Raw genomic sequence first — 20,645 nt, 5'->3', positions numbered from 1 at the left:
TTGTAATTAGGCTTGTGCAAATACATATTGAATATCACCAAATCGAATAGTGAACATTCAAATAACTTGAATCGCAAATAGAATGTCTACTATCAGATTTTTCAAATATTCAGGGTAGACACCCGCGAAGAGCCACATGTCTCATGCGCCGCACAGACATGCCTTATGCTCCGCATCGTTTTCAGTTTTAAAGCAGCTCCGAGTAGCACACTTTTTCACTGCAAGCGCTTCCTGACATCTGTCTAAGGCGGGGATCGCAATCACAGTGCGTGAATGCCGCAATTCGCAGAACAGCACTGCGCCAGCCAGGGCCGCCTCTGTCAGTACAAGATTCGTCTGGACCAATCGAAATGATAATGTGACATGGACAGAAGTAACAGCAACAAAAGCAGCACATGTTTCCTAAATTAGTGGGAAAGCATGTGCAAAAGCCAGGCTTGCTAGTCACCAGTAGGCACACAGATCGGGTTGGATATGTGGTGGCAAACTACACGCCACTTCAACAGCCATCAATCTATCCCGCACGCATGACCTCTGGACCGATCGCATGATGAGCCACCTTTATGAACATACTAGCCGCGACCATTCCGCAGTGGCTTTTACTGATTTTTCGTCACGGCCACACCGCCTAGGCTGCCTATAGGTCTAATCGGCGTCACCGACTAAAGTTACCATTTGGTGCTGAATTGACGCAGATCTATTTGCAGTGGTCGTGCGACACTCGCAAAGCCAACAAACTGCTTCACAAACGAAAGCAAGTGCACGAGATGGCAACAAAGTTGTCCACGGCCGCCGTCTTTGCAACACACCATATGGCGGCCTCTCGTTCCCAACATTGTTTATGGGCACACATTCAATCTTCTTTTCTCTATCTTTCATTTTTTTGCCTTCGAGCAACCCGTCACAAAACGAGCGTTTGGCATACACGGCAGATGAAGAAAGGGTGGGAGCAAGCATTGCGCTACTGTGATCCTGCTTTTTTCAGAATATTTCATATGTGGCAAAACTTTCTGTACAATAAATAAAGGATTGCCACAGAACACAGGTCCACTATTAAACTGAAAACCTCATTGGTATTCAGTACAACAGAACGTCACCAATTCATTAGTTTCAGAGGGGAAAAAAAACCACTTGATTCTATTCAACAGCAATTCTATTGATAAAAACATATGTTGCCTACCTTCATATATGTGCTAAAACTGAGCTGTGATCAGTGCTTACATACTAATTTGGTGTTCCCTTTAGTAAGAGTAGACCGTAATGTACATCTTGATTTCTATGTGCCTATGTTATTGATAGCTTGGTACATTTTGTTATGCAATGCTGGGAGCCTCCCGAACATGTGCAGCATAGTATTTTTTGCCCAAAACTTGTAAGCATTGAATTTTGTGAAAACTTTTTTGGCTTTCTTTTGTCTTTATTCGATTCAAAATCTACTATGTATATTTGGTATACACACACCACTACTTGTAATATATCTAAGAATTGTTTTAGTAATTGCCTGTTGACATGAAATGTGTGTTGGCACTCTGTACGTAATGACCAAATGTGAGCCTCATGATTTTGCCATGCTAGCTGTTATCAAAATAGCTAAGTTGTATCTTATTTAGCAGACACAAAACAGTTGGAAAACAGCTTAAGATGTTGAGACAATTTGAAAGACACAATAAACAGTTATGAGCAAAACGAGAACAGGGTAAAAGCAGGAGCCAACGTTTCGACCAATAGACTTGTCTTTTTGCCACGAAAAAGACAAGTCCATTTGTTGACACGTTTGGCTCCTGCTTTTACCTTGCTCTCGTTTTGCTCATTGCCTTGAATTTCCGTCTCCCGCCTTCCCAGTGTTTTCCCACAGTAAACAGTTGCCCTTCATATTCTTTGTGTACTGCCTGTTGTCACTGCCATGTGACAGCATAAAGCCATGTTACCTTAGTTGGGCAGAAGTTCTTCGAGAGTATTTGGATACTAATGCCAAGGTTGTGACTCTGCAGGAAGGTTGGATTGCACCAGAAGCCCGCTGTTACACACAATAGCGGAGGAGAGTGTGGCACGGTTTGTGCACAGCACTGGTTCAAGCCCTTTCAAAGTCCATTTGCTTCAAGTTCTCTCGCGTCATCGGAAGAAGGTACAGCTAAACCTCGATGCAACGAAGTATTTCACTTTTTACATCTTTACCGCAGAACGCCATGTATACATATCATCAGCAATTCTATTGGATCATCAGGATCGGAAATTTACAGACACAGATCTGTTAACGACGATACAGCATAATGTTGCTGATGGAAGGCGGGTGTTCTAAAGCGAGCTGACTTTACACTCACTAATGTATGTTTAGTTTTTGTCTGAAATATGGTCATCAAAAGACAAATGGGATGCCTAAACTTATAGGGTGATTTATTTTGCACTAGTATGATAATTGTCTATTACGAAAGAAAAGCAAATAAATTCTACCAGAAGTTAATGGGATAACTTGTATCCTAAGCCAAACTGCCAATTTGAGAAATTATGATGATGATTAGAGTTTATTGATGCAAGCGCCAGAAGTGGCGAAAGAACGTCATGCGCAACCATCGAAAACCTCTCGAGACATTTGCAGCTTTTTATGCGTATGTTCTTTTAATCCTACAGTTGTACCATTGCCATCTGTTCATTGTTTCTGACAACTTGTGACACTTTCTTGTAGGAAGCCGCAAAGCGCATACTGCAATGGACATGTGAAAAGGCAGTGTCCCAAGATAAAATCACAGCGTCATCATACAAGCTTGCAACCCTGTCGCTACAATGAGAAACAAATTCACCTACAAGCTGCGGCCAGCTCATCCCTGCGATTCAGCGACCTGTGAACCAGGATCATGTCTGCACTGGAACTTATGCCGCAGGCATATACCTTGATGACAAATACACAGCTATTAACTGATTCAGTGTTGAATCGAAACACACTGTTTACAAAATGTTCGTACTCTTGGATCTTTATGCAACTCAAGTGCAGACATTGCATGAAATATGTTCAATGTTTGTCACATCCTAGTGTACGCTACACACCGTAATCCGAGTGCAGAGGTGGATGACTGATATCTAAAATAAATTTATTAAAACCAGTAAATTAGTCATAAGGCCAAATAGCCATGCTTGCCCTCATACGATCCTTCACATGCTTGTCTCAAGTCATCTCTTAAGCCTTGAAGTAACCTACATCATATCCCAACACGCTAATGTTTGCTAATGGCATTCTCTGAGAATATAATGTACCAACAAGAATGTGTGCGGAAATTGCTTGATTTCCAAAGGCTGCCGTTTATAAAATGTCAATTTTGACGTAACAGTTTCTGGACACAACAGTAAGTTCTGACAATGAAAAACGCGTTGTTTTATTATTTTCCCAGGTATTATGACTCAATCAACAAAACTAACTAATCAGTTATTCAAATGAGGTCTGCCTATCAATAATGTTGGTAATTAAGAAATTGATGTTCTGCGCTAATGTCATTGCTGACGAGGCAATGTTGCTATCGCAAACTTGTTACGATCGACTCTCGTTACAACGAACCTTGATAATCCGAAAAAAATTGTCCATTCTGTCTTGAAGTTCGTAATATCCAAAACGCCTCACTTCCGAAGCTTTGGTCGCAATGTGTAACAACGTTACTAAAAAAAGTGAGTGACGAACGTCCAAAGTAAAAAAACTAACAAGGAAAAAAAGTCGCAGTTTCGCCCCAAAGGCGAAGCATCAATTACAACAGCAAATTAGTAGACAGCTACGCAAAGTAACTATAGTAGTTTTATCGGCCGTATGAAGTTGTAAACATTAGCTTACTAACTAAATTAACAAGCATCATGTCACACGCACAGGTAAACATGAACACATCTCGCTCAGTGACCGCGGAATGTAGCTGTCAAAACAACAGCGACAGCGAGCGAATTGACCTTTGTGCTTTCTCTCGCTTCAATGCGAACTAAACGTCTAAAGCACAGCGCATGCAAAGCTACCAGCACTGGGCGCACTTTGTCCTCATCGCAGATCGTTTTCAAGATACGATGCCCGCATGGCCGTGCCGGTAACAGCAGCCCTGGAAGGAGAAACCCCCCCCCCCCCCATCACCCTTGCCATCCACCCGCGGTTCGCGCACGAAAGTCAGCGCGCTTCTGCCCTGTTTTTCTCCCTCCCTCGCGCACGATATCGAGCCGCGATCGTCGGGTGACCCTCGCAAGTCAATTGTCAGCTCGTGTCGACACGGCAAAAGCCCATTTTATACACTCGATTTTGACAAAAATTGCCACTTGCCACTAATTTCGTCCATTACAGCCGAAAGTCCGTTGTAGCACAGTCCGTTAAAAGCGAACTTCATTGCATTAATAAAATATGTATACCAAACTAAGGTTGAAATATGGTCCATTATATCCAAAAGTCTGTTGTACGCAGGTTTGTTGTAATGAGGGTAGACTGTACTTGACTTGTGTCTGTAAACACGCCACTTCCACATCTACTTTAATGAGGCTTAGCATCGCAGAGCTCCAGCTGAGGGTTCTGGGTTTATTATGATCACTTGTGGCTTTGAAGTGTGTGCCGAAATTGAGGTGTACAGGCATTTTTGTTATCTGCCACAAGTGGGAATCAGACTGCTACATATTCGACAGCAAAATGCCATAGCCACCAATGTGGATCACATCTCTGTTAGCAATCGCATGACTGCTTTTCTTACAAGGCTGAAAAGACGTTAAAAGGAAGTAGCATAATGGTAATGTGTGCCTCAAAACACTGCACTAGGCGGGGGCAACACAGTACACAGAAAAAAACAAAAGACGTAAGTGTTATAGTTCGCAATTAACTAACAACGATACAGTGATGAGAGTATTCAACATGCAGGCACACGCAGTTGCAGGGCGCGCTTGTGTGACGACGCATCCACACTTAGCAACATCACTTCGATGAACATGCAACTTCCAGCAATGTTGGCTCGGGCAGTGCAGGCTTTGCACACCGGGCTCAAATGACGGCGCCGACTACGCGCAGAATCTAGACACTGGAAGGCATCTGCAATGTCCTCGAGCCATGTTGTCGACGTCAAACCTGCATTCAGGTGTCATGCTTAACTTCGCAAGTCTAAAATGCAGCATTACACACTCCTAGCCGTTTATAGACACTAGAACTGGCCCGGGCGCTCCTCGAAACAGTGTTGCGGGCAGTTTCGGCTTGGCGCAGCCGTGATTGCCTCAGCAGGAGGTCGAATGTCACAACCACGCACGTCCGAAAAGACTACTCTCACGTTACTTCACAGACGTCCGGTCCTTCGGGCTTGTGCTCCGCTTACTGGCCGACCAGAAGCACAACGTTTTCGTGCGACGACGGGTAGCCCGTGACGGGGCACGCAGTGCGTCCGCTCGACAGGTGCGTCCTGATGCAGTCGTAGCAGAACACGTAGCCGCTCGTGGTCAGCACGGCGGCGCGGGCCGCGATTTCCTTCAGGCATAGCGGGCAGTAACCGCGCCGCAGTAGAGACTGCGGCGCCGCCGCACCGTCGCTCGGTTCCGACCGCTCGTCGGAGAGCGGCGGCGCGGGCACTGGCGGTTCTGCCACCAGGCTGCCTTTCCTTTGCGAATTCCACCAGTCTACGAAGTGCAACAGGAAAGCCGCCGTCGCTAGGGAGGCGGAAAAGGCGTCGGCGACTCCGCGCAACACGCGCACTGCCCTACCCGCGTTGGGGTCTGGCGACACCGGTACGGTCGGAGCCACTTCCAGGTGCACCGATGACAGCGAGAGCGTGGGCGAATGCACGGACGACTTGCCGACCGCGTAAAACAGCGCGAAAGACAGCGAGGCTGCTTCGCAAGCTAGCGAGATCGCCGGGTAGACTCGACGTAGCTTGCCTATCCAGCCTGCGCTCTCTCCCCGAGGCTCCTCATCGAAGACGAGTGCGTCTAGCTTTGCGCGCACGTACGGAAGCAGGACGAGGGACGCCAAGGACTTTATAACGTGACTCCGTTTCAGTGCAGCGTCGCCTGTCGTGCTAGCTACCCGTCGAAGGCCGTAGAAGTGCTCGGAAAAGGAGCTCGCGTAGCGAGCAAGGTGGTAAAGCTGGACAGAGAGGTCTGCGAGCGTCACCAGTTCGTCGCGGTGAGCTTTAAGCCACGATCTGCGAGGCCGCTTTCCGCTACGCAGGTCAGCAAAATAGGAGATTAGGTGCCTCAGCGCGTTCCTAAGTGCTCGGGCGAGGTTTTCCTGAGCGAGGACTTCGAATATCGACGGTTTTTGAGCCAAATTAGTAGCCAAATGAGCTCCGTACTCCGCCATATTTGTTTTCCTGGCTTCAGTCATGGTTAGTCATGGCTTCAGTTGATTTACCTGCGATTTCCCGTCGCCGTCGCATTTTTTTAGCTCGAATTCCTATCTTTATCAATGCAACAGTTATTATTTTTTATTATTAAGCTACTGAGTACGTACAAACTTTATATTTTCAACAAAAGAAAAGTTCATCTAAACTTTATTTTAAAGCGATCTTGTGAGTTGAAGAACTTACGAGACGAAACCAGTCAAAATTTTGGCCTCTTGCATGGCTTCTTGGCTGGTTCCCACATGGTGGCAAATGCGGCAGCTCGGATGCTTGTGATCGTAAAGCGTCAAGCAATTTTGAGTGTTGACATCTCAGAATTGGAAAGCTTCCTTTAAATGTTTTCGACCACCATGCTCCGCCGCGACGTTTTGCGGCTTTACAAGCAGCTGTTGCGAACTGGAAGGACATGGGCCGCGGAAACTCCTGAGAGAACCCAGGAGGAGCAGTTCTACATAATCTCCGAAACCAAGGATATCTTTAAAAGGAATAAAAATGTTAGTTGAAGAGGGATCGTGTGATTTCTGTTAGTTTAATGCCACTTTCTTTTCCTCGCTTGCTAGATACAAGATACTCAGACGATCAAGGAGTGCTTGAGAGAAGGACAGTCAAGGTTGGACTTGGGTAAGCTACAGGGCGTCAACGGCCTCTTACTTTTGCTGCAACGAGAGATATCTCGCAGTATTTCGTGACAGGACTGAATAGACGTCTTTTATAGCTCACTGCGGCAGCTCATGCACATATATACGGGTGTACGTGTTGTGTTTGCTTCCCGTGCTTGTTCTGAAGAGTTTACGTTGTGCTTTCAGCGCTCCACTACCACAACCCCTACCCCAGACCCGTGAATCTGGCGCAGAGTGCGTTGTCACCAAGCCACGCAAAACATCTCAAGGCCCAACAGAAACTGTGGAAAGCGTCGAGACCTATCTACATCCGGTCCATTGATTCCGACAGCAGTCCGCCCGACAAGAAGTAACTCTGTCGTGCGCTCGGGTTGCGTAGGTGGCAAGCTTTTCAAGAAGTCATTGCTCTTTATTGTAATTTATTAGACGAATTTGAGCGTGCAGCTCAAAAGGAGATCGAGGTTTTGGGTGACTGAATTATTGCAATCTACGTTCCTAGCACACGTTGGCGAACGAATGAATGTACCAACCCAGAGTGATTAACTCGCGACGCAAACTTGAAGCGTAGGCAAACATTGAAAGGCACCGCTGTATACATCTCGTCTGCGAATTTTTTCTTTGCTATGCTTTCTAACTTGCGAACATTTCATTACTAATTGCAGCTAGCACACATCTAAAAGAAATCTTGTCCTTGTCACATAGCTGCATCAATAAACACTTTTCTTTACAAGAAATGTTAGTGAAAGTTGGCAAACATAGTGTACCATTACTGGGGGGCAGTTGTTGCTTATAGTAATAACTTAAAGCATGTTTTCTTGACTCCAGCTAGGCATCCGGGGAATGCTCAAGTCACTATTCGTTATGCATTCTAGTCTGTGCTCCCAAACCAGCTTACATTCAAAAAGTGAATTGCACTCCTAAAGGTTCCAAAGCAAACAGAATTGGCCTGCTTTTCAACTGCATTTATGAAATCTTTCAAAATAATATTGTACTGAGTGACTGTGACACAGTGCATATAAACTGGTACAAACTACCTGGCGGACCACGTGTGAATGCAATAAAGCTAACAGATTGTCATACTCACCTCTACAGAATGTCATGGAATCTGATTAAAGTAAGCCAGCTGTGGTAGGCCTAAATATATATATAGACATTGGAAGCATCAGTGTATTGAGTAGACTCACGTAAACATTGCATCAGCCTGCAAGATTGCTCAAATTCCGAATGCAGGTCCCAAAGAGTAAACATCAAACAAATTGGTTAAAACTTAAATTTTGGGGTATTATGTGCCAAAACCACGATATGATTATGAGGCACACTGTAGTGCACAACTCCAAATTAATGTTGACCACCTTTGGTTTCTTTAACGTACAATTAAACGTAAAAATTTTACCCCATTGCAATATGGCCACCAAGGCAGGCATCGAACCCATGACCACAAGCTCAGCAGCACACTGGGCTACTGCCGTGGGTAAATAAATTGGCAATGCATAACAGTGCCGCAATAGATACTGTGAAGTGCTTGTTGGGTTTATTGCAGGAGAATAAAAACTTGAAGCATATTTGGCAGTAACTTCAAAGTCACAAATGGCAGCTTTCAGATATCTTTGAAAGCAAAAGTAGGTAATCACTGTATCAAACCAAGTTTTGGAGGCTTAACACAAGGAAGCCTGAATGGAAGCTGAGGTGTTCTCATATGCGAAAACTCGGCAGGCCTTCGACTGTGTTGAGGTGCAGCAAGTAACTGCAAACTTCCCATAATCGCTACAATGAGACTGAAGTATGAAGGCCAACAAAGAAATTCACGATTTAAAAGGTTAGGCATAGAAGAGGAACAGAAAGAACAGCAGCAACGTTACAACAGAAATGCCTAACCTATCAAACCAAGAGCACTTACAAATTCAGTTTTCTGTCGTTCTAACCAACAAATAAACTTGAAATTGGAGACTGCACAGTGACTGATGCACAGGAATATTATAGGTGTAATGTTACAGGGACACTACAGAGCAATGCCAATTTGAGCTGTGATATTAAGTTGCATTTCCACAACACCAAGAAAGCTGTTCTTACAGTGAGGGAAGGCATAGCAAGGCAGGAGATATGCAAGAACGAGAAGCTGGCAGCAACACTGCCTTGATGTCCCTGCACTACTTTGCTGCCAAGTCGCGGATTTCGACAGCGTTTGCTCAGGTCTAGTTCATTTTTTATTGGTAAAGATAGATTACTACAGTCAACTCCTGTTAATTGGAGCATTGTGAGACCGCAAGTTTTGGTTGAATTAACAAATGGTGGCGCGATAAACCCCAAATTTATTGTTTTCTCTCAGTTCGGTATGAGCGCCGCTAACATGCTTTTCTTCGTGCCGTGAACCTCTTGTTTAATATCCTGTGGAACCTCATTACTGACTTTGATGGACAACACTCTGTGGTTGCCACTCGCCATGCTGAATAAATGGAGACTGCTTAATATGGGGGCATGACACTAAAGAAGCGTGCAAACGGCTAGCTTCACAGGCAGGAGAAGTGTTGGCCACTAATATATAAAACAAACAACCTCACACCTAGGATAGCAGTAGTTAAGGCAGAGAGTTGAGTTAGCTAGAATTTAGAAAGACATATTCTAGTATGCAAGAAAAATGCAAAGAGTTGCAGAGCCAAAAGCGGAGATAAATCTGTTAAATTTGTGTTTTCAAACTTTTAGCAAGCGCTGCATGCATGAGGGGGTGCCGGTAGGGGTTGAGTTAACTGAAGCGGCATGTTTTCGCATTCAAACTAAATAATCTTTCCTTCCATAGCCTCCAATGTTTGGTTCCTCCCCAGGACTTTCCAGTCTGTTCAAACTGACTGATGTGGAATTCAAATTGGAGCTGACTGGATGGAGATTGTAAAATTGACAGTCATAGGCTGGGTTTGCCCGAAGCAAGATAGGTGTAATTAAGAGACCCCCGAGATAGGGCATCGCCCTACAGTGGATTCTAAATGGCAGGCTGATGACTGTGAACACAGTCCTTCCTTGCTAAAGTGCAGGAATAAGGCTTTACTACTTACAGCAACACTCGGCTGTGTACAGCTCTCGGAAGAACCAGCGATGGCAAGTGCAATAACAGGAATACTTTTCTTTATTTCGATTTCACTGTTACAGCTTTTCTATACACAATTTGCAAATGCGACAGGGCGAGTACTAAATAGCAGGACCGGAGTTGGAGCAAAACATTCCCCACCGACCACTCCCTACATTTGTTACTATGTACATAAAGAGGGGAGGAGGACAAGGTCGTATGGGTTTGTTTCTACAGCTTAACAAGAGTAAACCTGCAACAGAAAAGTTTTGTTTTTCACCTACGTAATAGAGCACTATATGTTGCAAATGAGAAGCAATAGGGCTGTCATTTCTTTATTCATCCAAAAGAGCTCCCCATATCCACCACTTGTGTGTATATATATATATATGTATATAAAGAGCTACAAAAAATATACGGCAACCACGTCGATGCAAAAGCACTGTGGTCGCTTTACATTCGGGCCTGAACCAAAAAAATTAGGAAAATGGGTCTACAACACATCTTTCTTTAAGTGGTGCGTGTAAGCAGGCATAGTATTATGCAGGCTTATTTTTCCAGCAGAGCAGTAAGCAGTTCAAGAATGCTTAGTTACAAAACACTACATTTGGCTCTGCTTTCTTAACTAAATGACATGGCCATGCTCATTTTGAAGTAGAAAAAAAATTATTGTATGGCACTTCGATTATGTGAATTGCTTTCAAAACATTTCACTGCATTATCTGGTTTGTTGACTACAATGCTCAGCCGGTGTCAGAAGTTTGTGGGGCACTGCAAGTTCTGCAAAAATGCTCAATTTCTGCTCAGTTCAAATGTGCAGCATTAAAATCAATGAACAGCTTTGCTGGTCACACAAACTACTGCAGAATGCGACTTAATTCTGAGCAATGTGCCCAAGATTTGCAAAGGTTCCACTTTTTTTTCCCCAGGTCCTACATGTCCTATAGACTTTTGACCCCATGAGTATGAGCACATTTCACCATTTTCTCAATGCTTGCTGTGTATCCTTGTTAGACCACGTGTAGAAAACACTCAGCTACCAATTGGATGGCAAATGACAAAATTCGCTCATCAAACTCTGTTTTGTTTTTTTGACCACTGAAAATTCCCTCACAGACAGGTTAGCGAAAACACTGCAGCACTCACAGCAACGTTCCAACCTTTGCATTACAAGTGCACAGCATCTAGCAGACGAAGAGAAGTCGACGAAAGGTAAAAGCTGTGAAACATAATCGTATAGCGAGTTCTCGTGTCAGGTCCACAAAAACTTCATGACAAGAAGGCAGGCAATGGCTGGCTTAGAAAACGGCTACGAAAAGTCCACAACAGCTCGCTATTCTTTGTATAGTTAGTGAGAGGTCATGTTTCTGAACAATGACCACTGTTTTTCACAGAGGACGATCTTGACAGTATAAAGCTGCCATCTATCCGTTCTGGCAACAATTTATAGAAATTACCATTACTCTTGTGTCACAAGCTTTCACAGGTGTGCGAGGTTTGAAAACTCTTGAGAACTCGAAAAATATATACCTTTGCCCACATCTCTGGTGCATAGCATTCAGGTCAGGAGCTCAATACAATCGCTCAGAATACTGAGATGACACTTAGATATGCCTTGCCATGGATAGTAGACAGTATTGATTTCAGTACTATTCACTAACAAGAGTGCATACAGAACATGGCTGTACATTTCAAAACTATGGCAACAATTTGAGTCATCATCCATTCACAATTAATCACTTGAAACATAAACTGTCAATACAGCAGACCTATGCAGCAGCACTTCCACAGCTCCAAGAGTTGGCGCTTGACCTGTGTCGTTCTCCCTCTCGTAATCATCTTAGTTGGCGCTGTTCCTTCCTAATCCAAGAGTGGTTTCAATGAGAACAAGTAAATCGACAGCTGTGCAAGTGCTGCGTGAAAACGTGGGAATCGCCCAGTTTCCTCCTCAGTCATGGCATTCCTTTCTTTTCTCAGTTTTAAACTCGTTTGAAACCTCCTTTTTCAGCACCTTTTGGGCAGGCAGGGGAAGTGATGACTCGGGAGTTGTTTACAGTCAATGCGTGTCACACAAACTGCTTGGGATTGCACCTTGTGCGATTGTAACTAGAACAAACTGCTGTGCAGGAGGCATAGGCCCAAACAGAAATTTTGATTCGAAAGCCCTTGTGGTTTTCCGTGTCAGGGTTTCTGGCAGCAACAGTTTCAAGACGTGGACTAGGCTGTCTTAGCTCTGAAAAAAAAAAAGGGCGAGAGATGTTTTGCTTTTACTGCTTTCATGCACCAAGTACTGGTCTCTTATAAACATCTCTTACTGAGGCCAGTGAGCTGCCATCGCACAACTTCAAAAACGTGATAAAGCATCTTTTGTTTCAAAGCTCCAATGACAAACACATCTTAATGTTCCATTAACATTCTTCAGTACACTGCAGTCAGCTCATATATTGAATGAAATGGGCAGGCAGATGACATGAGCACTGTTTGACAGACACAGCACCTGTATCATGTGTCTTTCTGTCATGATGGTGATGTGGATGGTTTAACTGTGCAAGGGCCACATCTGGCCACAGCTTTCTGTCCTGTGTTTCAGTGTTGCCTTGATTGAAACAAACTTCAAGCCTTAAAAACATTGTATTAGAACGTGGGAAAAATCAGCATAGGTAAAACAATGTATGTATGTGTAATAATTGATCTTATTCTTTTTTTTTTCCGATGCAATAGAGTAGATACGGTAGCCCCTCTCCTTGTATTGTAGGCTTTGAGCATAAATAAAACAATGATATGAGTTTTAAACCTACTCATCATGGCTGTGAAAAGGCCACACTATAATTTCTATAACAAGCTGCTAGTATGACTTGGGAGAACCAGGAATCGAAGCACACACAATAAAAAAGCACCGTCATTGCTTGTGAGGTGTGTATAGTGACAAAGAGGTCAGGTTGGGCAGCTAATCTAGGAACCATGCAAGAAGAGCTTCAGAGGCACGGTAGACTTTTGTTTATTTAACTTTGACTGAAAAGTTGAATTCAAGAAGCAGCAGAAAAAATGCTTTATTGTAATGCTGATTCGTTTGGCAGTAAAATTTGCCCAATTGTAATATTCCATAAACCTAACGCACGCTCACTTTTTTTATAGCTTCAATGTTCAAAAACCTAATGTGAACTCAGATTCTATAGGTTCATAGTAGAAAAGCTAATGTAAATATGACAGAGCTCCTAACAAAGAAAGTTATTGTGCACAAGTTTCTTTTTACAAGAAAAATGTAGCAGGCCTCCAATTCTAGCAATCACAAAAATCCGAAACAAGCAGTTTTACCTTACCACAACGAAAATTTATTCACACTTATTTTCCATCATCATCACTCTGTAAGCACTTTATTGTTATCTATGGGCCATAAAATGTCATCTTCTGTACAGCCCATTGTGCATTTGATATTTATGGAACAATCTCGCAACAATCGGAGTCGTTCGAGAGTTGAAAATGGGTTGGTGGCCCACGCCTAAACTAACTGCTTCGATAGTTCATCCTGCGACACATGCAATTCTGGGTAGTGCCAAAAATGCCTAACACAAATTTCTTGCCACTATCTTAGCATATAAACTATAACTTGTTTTTTTTTTAATCAGCTTTCACACTCAAAGACAAATCGGTGCGTCATGGTCGCCCCATGCTATGCAAGAACTTGTTCAGGGGGAGGGTACTTACACATATTTTGTGAGGTATATACGCACTTCATTGAGGATTATTTTTTTTCTTTCTAGACTTGGCACAGAAGTAGCACCAAGCTTGAAACATCAACTGACAAGCAACGCAGTCTTTTCTAGATCACAGTAATTTTTGAGCAACTGCACTACTGCCCCCATTTCAACTGCTTCAGGAACTTGCCAGAATGAACTTGCACAGAGCAAGTGCCGCCCCCTAGTATAGAGCACGCTGTGCTGCCGCAGGAAGAAGACGGCACAGGTATCACCCCAATTTCTTTCTTGTATGCAGTTTTTTTTCTAGGATGTGCACGGCCATCTTTCAACCCTTTAAATATATTTTGCAAACAATGCATTTTTCATGAAACTTCACTTAACATTTGTAATGTCATAGAACGAGCCAAAATTTGTAAACCTGGTGAAAAATTTGAGGGTGTTGGCAGGTGTGGTTGAAAGCAACGAGCAGTGATGAAAGTGGACTACAGAGCAGAACCACAGCATCACTGATACACTCTCACGTCATAGTGTCGACAGCCACCGAAAAAGATTATGTATGCATGTCAATACGTAACTCACCTCTGCATGCCAAGCAAGTATTCAGCCACGCCCAGGAAGTAAACGGTCTGAGCGATACCAAACAGGGGTGCAATCACAATGACACGGCATCCGGCTCCCTTGAAGAAGGCACGCACCCCTTCCTCTCGAAGAATGCGACTGCAAGGACAGACAACGGGTGCCCATTCATCATCATCAGCAGCAGCCTGGTTACGCCCACTGCAGGGCAAAGGCCTCTCCCATACTTCTCCAACTACCCCGGTCATGTACTAATTGTGGCCATGTCGTCCCTGCAAACTTCTTAATCTCATCCGCCCACCTAACTTTCTGCCGCCCCCTGCTACGCTTCCCTTCCCTTGGAATCCAGTCCGTAACCCTTAATGACCACCGGTTATCTTCCCTCCTCATTACATTTCCTGCCCGTGCCCATTTCTTTTTCTTGATTTCAGCTAAGATGTCATTAACTCGCATTTGTTCCCTCACCCAATTAGGTGCCCATTACTAACCCATTATTTATTTTGTTATGCCTATAAATAAACTAATTCATTGGAAACCAGTAACTGCTACTGCTGCAATGGCAAGACCAAAAGTACTCACACAAATGCGTTGGGAATGCCTGTATAAGAGGCCTCCCCTGGTGCACGGCTGAGCAGTTGGAGGCGTGTCTTGATGACATCACAGGGGTTAACGAGGAAGGCGGCTGCCGAGCCGGCTCCGCAGCCCGCAAGGAATGATGCCCAGAAAACCGATGTGCCGTCGGATCTACTGGGCCCTAGGGAGTTTAAGTGCGCAAAGAGCGGGAAGTAGATGATCGAGAAGGTGACATCACGCAGCATAGTGGCCCCCGTCCCACGGTAGAGGCCAACCAGGCCTCGCTCACGAACAAGCTGCGTAGCCACTGCTCGTGCCGACAGGCGCTTGCTGGCATCGCCACCTGGGGAGAGAAACCAGCACGTCCCGTCATCCTTTGCCATTTGACAGCCATGAATAGAGAGCCAAGAACGTCTGCAAAGGAAACTACTTTCTAATCATAATTCAAGTGGTACCGAGTGTAGAATCAATCTGTGCCCTTCTAATACCCCTGTCAAAAATGCCATTTTGATCCTCATTTTAAGTCTATTTGCATAAAATCTTTCGAGCATAATCAAAAGATGAAGCATGACTGAGGGTATCAAGTTCGAAGTCAAGTTTGCTTGACAATGGCGTGTAACAGTGCTCAATCAGAACTGACTTGAGCTCACCCGACTATGTTCATGTGATGGGAATATAAAGCTTCCCTTCTTATTTTAGGTCAAACACATTCACAGCAGACACCTTTCAAGGCTTGCTGGGTATGTATTTCACTTAACATTGCACTAACAGTGCTATAAACAGCACACTGTTCCTTGTTTCTGTTCTGCTCAAAGCACTACCAAGTCCAACATACAGCCATTAATTATACACTGTAATGCCAGCGTCATACCTTCATGTAAAGTTTCCTATGCCAGTAACTCGCACCTATGTCTATTGCTAGTTAGCCAATGTCAACTGCATTTCATTTTCAGAGTAGCATATTGCAGACAGGCAGAGTGGTACATTGAGAGATCAATAACAAGATAATGTAAGATGTGAAAATCGCCAAGATCTGCAGTTAAATAAATGTTTCCACAGGTCACACAGTTTTTTTTCTACAAACGTTTTTATTTTTTCCATGTGTGTGTGTAAAACCAAGCAATTCACAAATGACTATGAACAAACCTGTGCGGCCAGCGTCCTGTAGTTGAATCTTAAGCAGCTCCATCGGTGTGGTGACAATGATTTGGCAAAATCCTGCCCCTCCGCCAGCAAGCATCTCTTGTGTTAAGCTCAGTTTACTGCAAGAAATGAGATGTAATTAGATTGTTGGTGCAAAAGCAAACATTTGTACCTGGATCATTCTTGGGGACGTAGTTTCTAGAGTGCTAAGAAATTAAATTCTGGGGCATTACGTGCCAAAACCACAATCTGATTATGAGGCATGCTGTAGTGGAGAGATGTGTTTTACCCAACTTGAACATGACCACTGCAGCCAGAAATGAAACCTGTGATCATTTGCTCAGAAGTGGAATGCCACACAGCTACCTAGCCACTTCAGCAGGTACCATGTGCATTTGTGCACAAATGTATTAACCATTAAATTAGCTGTAAACACAATGTTAGGCATGCGAGGGTGCGCAGCACAACTACAGTAAAACCTTGTTATAACGAAGTCACATCCAGCGCAAAAACAGCTCAGCTATTTCGGATATTCATGGCTGCAACAGCACAACTAGACAAGGACTGAGAAAAAAGGAGGGGATACCACAAGGGTGAATCTACACTAACTCATCCGATTTTCCATCCTTCTGATATTCATTACAAGCAGGTATTGTCACAAAACATTTTAGATTTACTAAAATGTTCGTTATATTGTTCAACGTTCATTATATTGACGTTCAAGTGTACTGACTGCTCGACAGATAGGAAAATGCATCTGCACGTACCCACTTGAAGATGAAAGAGTATGGCGAAACCAGTCATTAGCAGCAAGCTTGATGGCTTTCTCCGGCGTAATCAACACGATGTTCACTGCTGAACCTAGAAGGACAATGAAACAAACATACTACAAAGGGTGCATTTGCACTGAGTGCACATGATGAAAAAATATAATTCACCTGTATCTTCACATTCAAAGCACTGCATACCCACGAGCATCTAGGCACAGCTCACAAAGCAGCAGGCACACAAACGCGCCCTCAAACCCAGGCATTTTAGCAGCCAGTCAATCACTAAAATTTCCATTTTCATATGAAAAAGGGGTGCACTAGTGCAATGTGCCTTGCTGACAGGTTGCAAACTCTACAATGTGGACATAAGATCTGAATTTCTGCTATGTAAAACAGTCCCGGTGTAAGAACTTTGCCCTCTGAATGAAGAAGGTTAAAATTAAAATGTGGGGTTTAACATTCTGAAACTGCGCAGTCGGTTATGGGGGTTGCCACAGTGGAGAGCTGCAGAGCGATACAGACCACTCGAGGTTGTTTAATGCGTACTAAAAACATGGGACACGAGTATCTTTGCATTCTGCTTCTGTTGGAACGCATCTGGCATGGCCGAGAGTTGAACCCGCGACTTCAGCAGAGCACCATAGCCACCACTATGTCTGAATAAACAAACAACTTGGTCAGTGGGAGGATAGGATGATCAACACTAAAACAAAAGTTGAGTCTAACATATTTGTTTATACACTCTTTATGCTACAATGTAAAGAGGCTTGTAGAATCACAAAAGTTTTTAAAAGGGGGCAGAAGTCCAGGTGTGGAGCAACCTATTGTTTTATTCTGTCAGGTCCCCAGTATAGTAAAATTTAGGAAGCGCAGAGCTATGCCATTAACAAACTATCGCACACAGCGTTTTACAAAATGAAAATGTTCCCAGTACACTGCATTGCAAAAAAATTTCTGCAACGTCATGCTCTCACCTCTGTACATGCCAAAAAAGCCTTCTGCTGCATAGGATTTCCGAAAGCAGTCGAGCCTACGGGACAAGGAAACATGCTTGTACATCTGAGACAGTTTAACACTGCGGCTAACATGCGGCAGCCCAGCAGTACCCACATGGAGCGGTACATGCGTTCTCCATTTGGCCCGATCTGTTGGTTTTGAAGTCTTGTCTTGACCAAGTCAATGGGGAAGACGCATGTGACACCGATGATGCCCGCAATGCCACCATTTACTATTTTTGGTAAGAGTCTGCGAAAGCAAAAGCACCGATATACAAGGATGAAGACAACCACTCACACTGAAAATGTGTGCATAAAAGATTGCCACACAGAAAATAATAGTACAGAAATCAAAGGAACTCATAATCACTAATGTGGAAGCATGAAAATACAGGTGCACCTTAATATCGTGAAGAGTGACAGCCATCTGCTAAGAAAATAATAGTACTTCTTATCCGATAATGCAATAGAAGCACGGCTGATGCATGCACCCCCCCCCCCTTTTCTTGAGAAAAACTTATGCAAGTTTTCAAGTTCTTCGATTTGAATGTTTTGAAAGAGCCACATCATCCAGAAACAGTATGCTACCATACTAGCTTGCCACAAAAATATTAATCCCACTTAGGTGCTTGTATGGTGTCTGTCACATGCCACTGGTTTCATCATCATCATCAGCCTGGTTACGCCCACTGCAGGGCAAAGGCCTCTCCCATACTTCTCCAACAACCCCGGTCATGTACTAATTGTGGCCATGCCTTCCCTGCAAACTTCTTAATCTCATCCGCCCACCTAACTTTCTGCAGCCCCCTGCTACGCTTCCCTTCCCTTGGGATCCAGTCCGTAACCCTTAATGACCATCGGTTATCTTCCCTCCTCATTACATGTCCTGCCCATGCCCATTTCTTTTTCTTGATTTCAACTAAGATGTCATTAACTCGCGTTTGTTCTCTCACCCAATCTGCTCTTTTCTTATCCCTTAACGTTACACCTATCATTCTTCTTTCCATAGCTCGTTGCGTCGTCCTCAATTTAAGTAGAACCCTTTTCGTAAGCCTCCAGGTTTCTGCCCCATAGGTGAGTACTGGTAAGACACAGCTATTATATACTTTCCTCTTGAGGGATAATGGCAACCTGCTGTTCATGATCTGAGAATGCCTGCCAAACGCACCCCAGCCCATTCTTATTCTTCTGATTATTTCCGTCTCATGATCCGGATCCGCCATCACTACCTGCCCTAAGTAGATGTATTCCCTTACGACTTCCAGTGCCTCACTGCCTATTGTAAACTGCTGTTCTCTTCCGAGACTGTTAAACATTACTTTAGTTTTCTGCAGATTAATTTTTAGACCCTCTCTTCTGCTTTGCCTCTCCAGGTCAGTGAGCATGCATTGAAATTGGTCCCCTGAGTTACTAAGCAAGGCAATATCATCAGCGAATCGCAAGTTACTAAGGTATTCTCCATTAACTTTTATCCCCAATTCTTCCCAATCCAGGTCTCTGAATACCTCCTGTAAACACGCTGTGAATAACATTGGAGAGATCGTATCTCCCTGCCTGACGCCTTTCTTTATAGGGATTTTGTTGCTTGCTTTATGGAGGACTACGGTGGCTGTGGAGCCGCTATAGATATCTTTCAGTATATTTACATACGGCTCATCTACACCCTGATTCCGTAATGCCTCCATGACTGCTGAGGTTTCGACAGAATCAAACGCTTTCTCGTAATCAATGAAAGCTTAATGAAAGCTTGGTAGTGCATTAATTGACCTTCCAAGCCTGCTATTGACACCACTTGACAGTGGTGGATCGGACAGACTGCTTGAATTCAAGCGCGTAAGACGTGCAGGAATAAGTGTGCAAATTACTGACGGCCCCACTCGTGCTGTTAATGGTATGAGCAATCACTTGTATCACTGCAGCTTCTAGCAAGAGTCACTACCGGCCATCAGGGTCAAAACGCCAATTAATGTCCGACAAGATCGGCGACCGCAACTTCACTACTGCGTTTCGTAGACCAACGAGAGTTCGACAAACCTTTGACAGCGATTAAGGTGTCACTCACCACCTCTACAAAACAACACGTTTGCTTGCAGATCACGTTTCCCTTGCTCAACATGCGCCAAGGTCAGCTAATGGTTACGATAAATTTTATTCAAGGTTATTCGGCGCGCGATTGCGCAATGCGTAGACAAGAGGTCAGCAGGAACTATCTCATCACATATTTGCAGCGAGAACGTGGGCGCACAGCACGGGCCATCCATCGGTTTCTGACGATTGGGGGCTGAAAGTGGATGAGCGCAGACAGCAGACCCCAACTTTCTCCTTTCCGCAACCTCGGCGCGCCGCCGGTTATCAGCCCGGCGTTGTAAAATGCCCACTCCATTGATAGGCAGCGAAGGTCGTGACATCCCGGTCTGCCGCACGCGAATGAACTGTCGCGGCGCGAAAGAGCGTTCCGTACAGAATGAAGCGAGGCTAGCGAAAAGCGCGTCAATAACCGGGCCATTGCCAACGTAAGCAGCTGGTTAATGGAATCCCTGGCTGCGTGCCGATGCACCGAAACTTGCTCGAGCGCGGCGCTTCAACGCACACAGCGCGCGCGCGCGTAACGCTTACGCACGCGCGGTGAGCTTGACTCACGGAAATCGGCTCTTGGTTTGCGTAGCCATGGTCCTGGCTCGAGTTTTTCGGAGCGGCCTCTCGCTGCCTAGTCAAGCGCCGATACCGCAGGCGCTGGGCGAAGTGACCAAAGTGACGGCCGACGAAGAACAGAAGAACTAGAAAAACGGCTGATTGGCATAATGGATCGGATTGGATTGCCGGTTTGCGTACGGTGCGGTAGACAATAGTAGACGTCGGTTTAGCCACCCACGTCCGCATGCA

General features: G+C 44.4%; 4 protein-coding genes across 5 annotated transcripts in view; 2 read left to right on the top strand and 2 right to left on the bottom strand.

Moving 5' to 3' along the window:
- The window catches only part of LOC126545080 (RNA polymerase II-associated protein 1), a 38,948-nt gene extending 35,997 nt beyond the window's left edge, over positions 1–2,951 (top strand). For both annotated transcript variants that reach the window (XM_050192771.3, XM_050192772.3), the window contains exons 27-28: positions 1,992–2,125; positions 2,684–2,951. In XM_050192771.3, coding sequence (XP_050048728.2) covers positions 1,992–2,125; positions 2,684–2,785 — 236 coding nt within the window. In that variant the 3' untranslated portion in view covers positions 2,786–2,951. The remainder of the gene's footprint in view (positions 1–1,991; positions 2,126–2,683) is intronic.
- Positions 2,952–3,069: 118 nt separating this feature from the next.
- Positions 3,070–6,399, bottom strand: Pex12 (peroxisomal biogenesis factor 12). Its single transcript, XM_050192766.3, has one exon. It carries the CDS (start codon positions 6,311–6,313, stop codon positions 5,306–5,308), a length of 1,008 nt encoding a protein of 335 aa, XP_050048723.2. The 5' UTR covers positions 6,314–6,399; the 3' UTR covers positions 3,070–5,305.
- A 155-nt stretch (positions 6,400–6,554) lies between these two features.
- Positions 6,555–7,405, top strand: LOC126545079 (LYR motif-containing protein 1-like). Its single transcript, XM_050192770.3, has 3 exons — positions 6,555–6,823; positions 6,890–6,950; positions 7,136–7,405. The coding sequence occupies exons 1-3, from the start codon at positions 6,665–6,667 to the stop codon at positions 7,300–7,302; spliced, it is 387 nt and encodes a 128-aa protein (XP_050048727.1). The 5' UTR covers positions 6,555–6,664; the 3' UTR covers positions 7,303–7,405.
- Positions 7,406–10,049: 2,644 nt separating this feature from the next.
- On the bottom strand, positions 10,050–20,534 carry LOC126545077 (mitochondrial glutamate carrier 1-like). Its single transcript, XM_050192768.3, has 8 exons — positions 20,403–20,534; positions 17,878–18,012; positions 17,742–17,797; positions 16,765–16,858; positions 16,001–16,116; positions 14,861–15,197; positions 14,285–14,422; positions 10,050–12,240 (listed from the first exon to the last, which is right to left on the bottom strand). The coding sequence occupies exons 1-8, from the start codon at positions 20,429–20,431 to the stop codon at positions 12,225–12,227; spliced, it is 921 nt and encodes a 306-aa protein (XP_050048725.1). The 5' UTR covers positions 20,432–20,534; the 3' UTR covers positions 10,050–12,224.
- Between the last annotated feature and the right edge of the window lie 111 nt (positions 20,535–20,645).

The sequence above is a fragment of the Dermacentor andersoni genome, chromosome 10, assembly GCF_023375885.2.
Source record: "Dermacentor andersoni chromosome 10, qqDerAnde1_hic_scaffold, whole genome shotgun sequence".
NCBI lineage: Eukaryota > Metazoa > Arthropoda > Arachnida > Ixodida > Ixodidae > Dermacentor > Dermacentor andersoni.
This window is presented reverse-complemented; position numbering and strand designations above follow the sequence as displayed.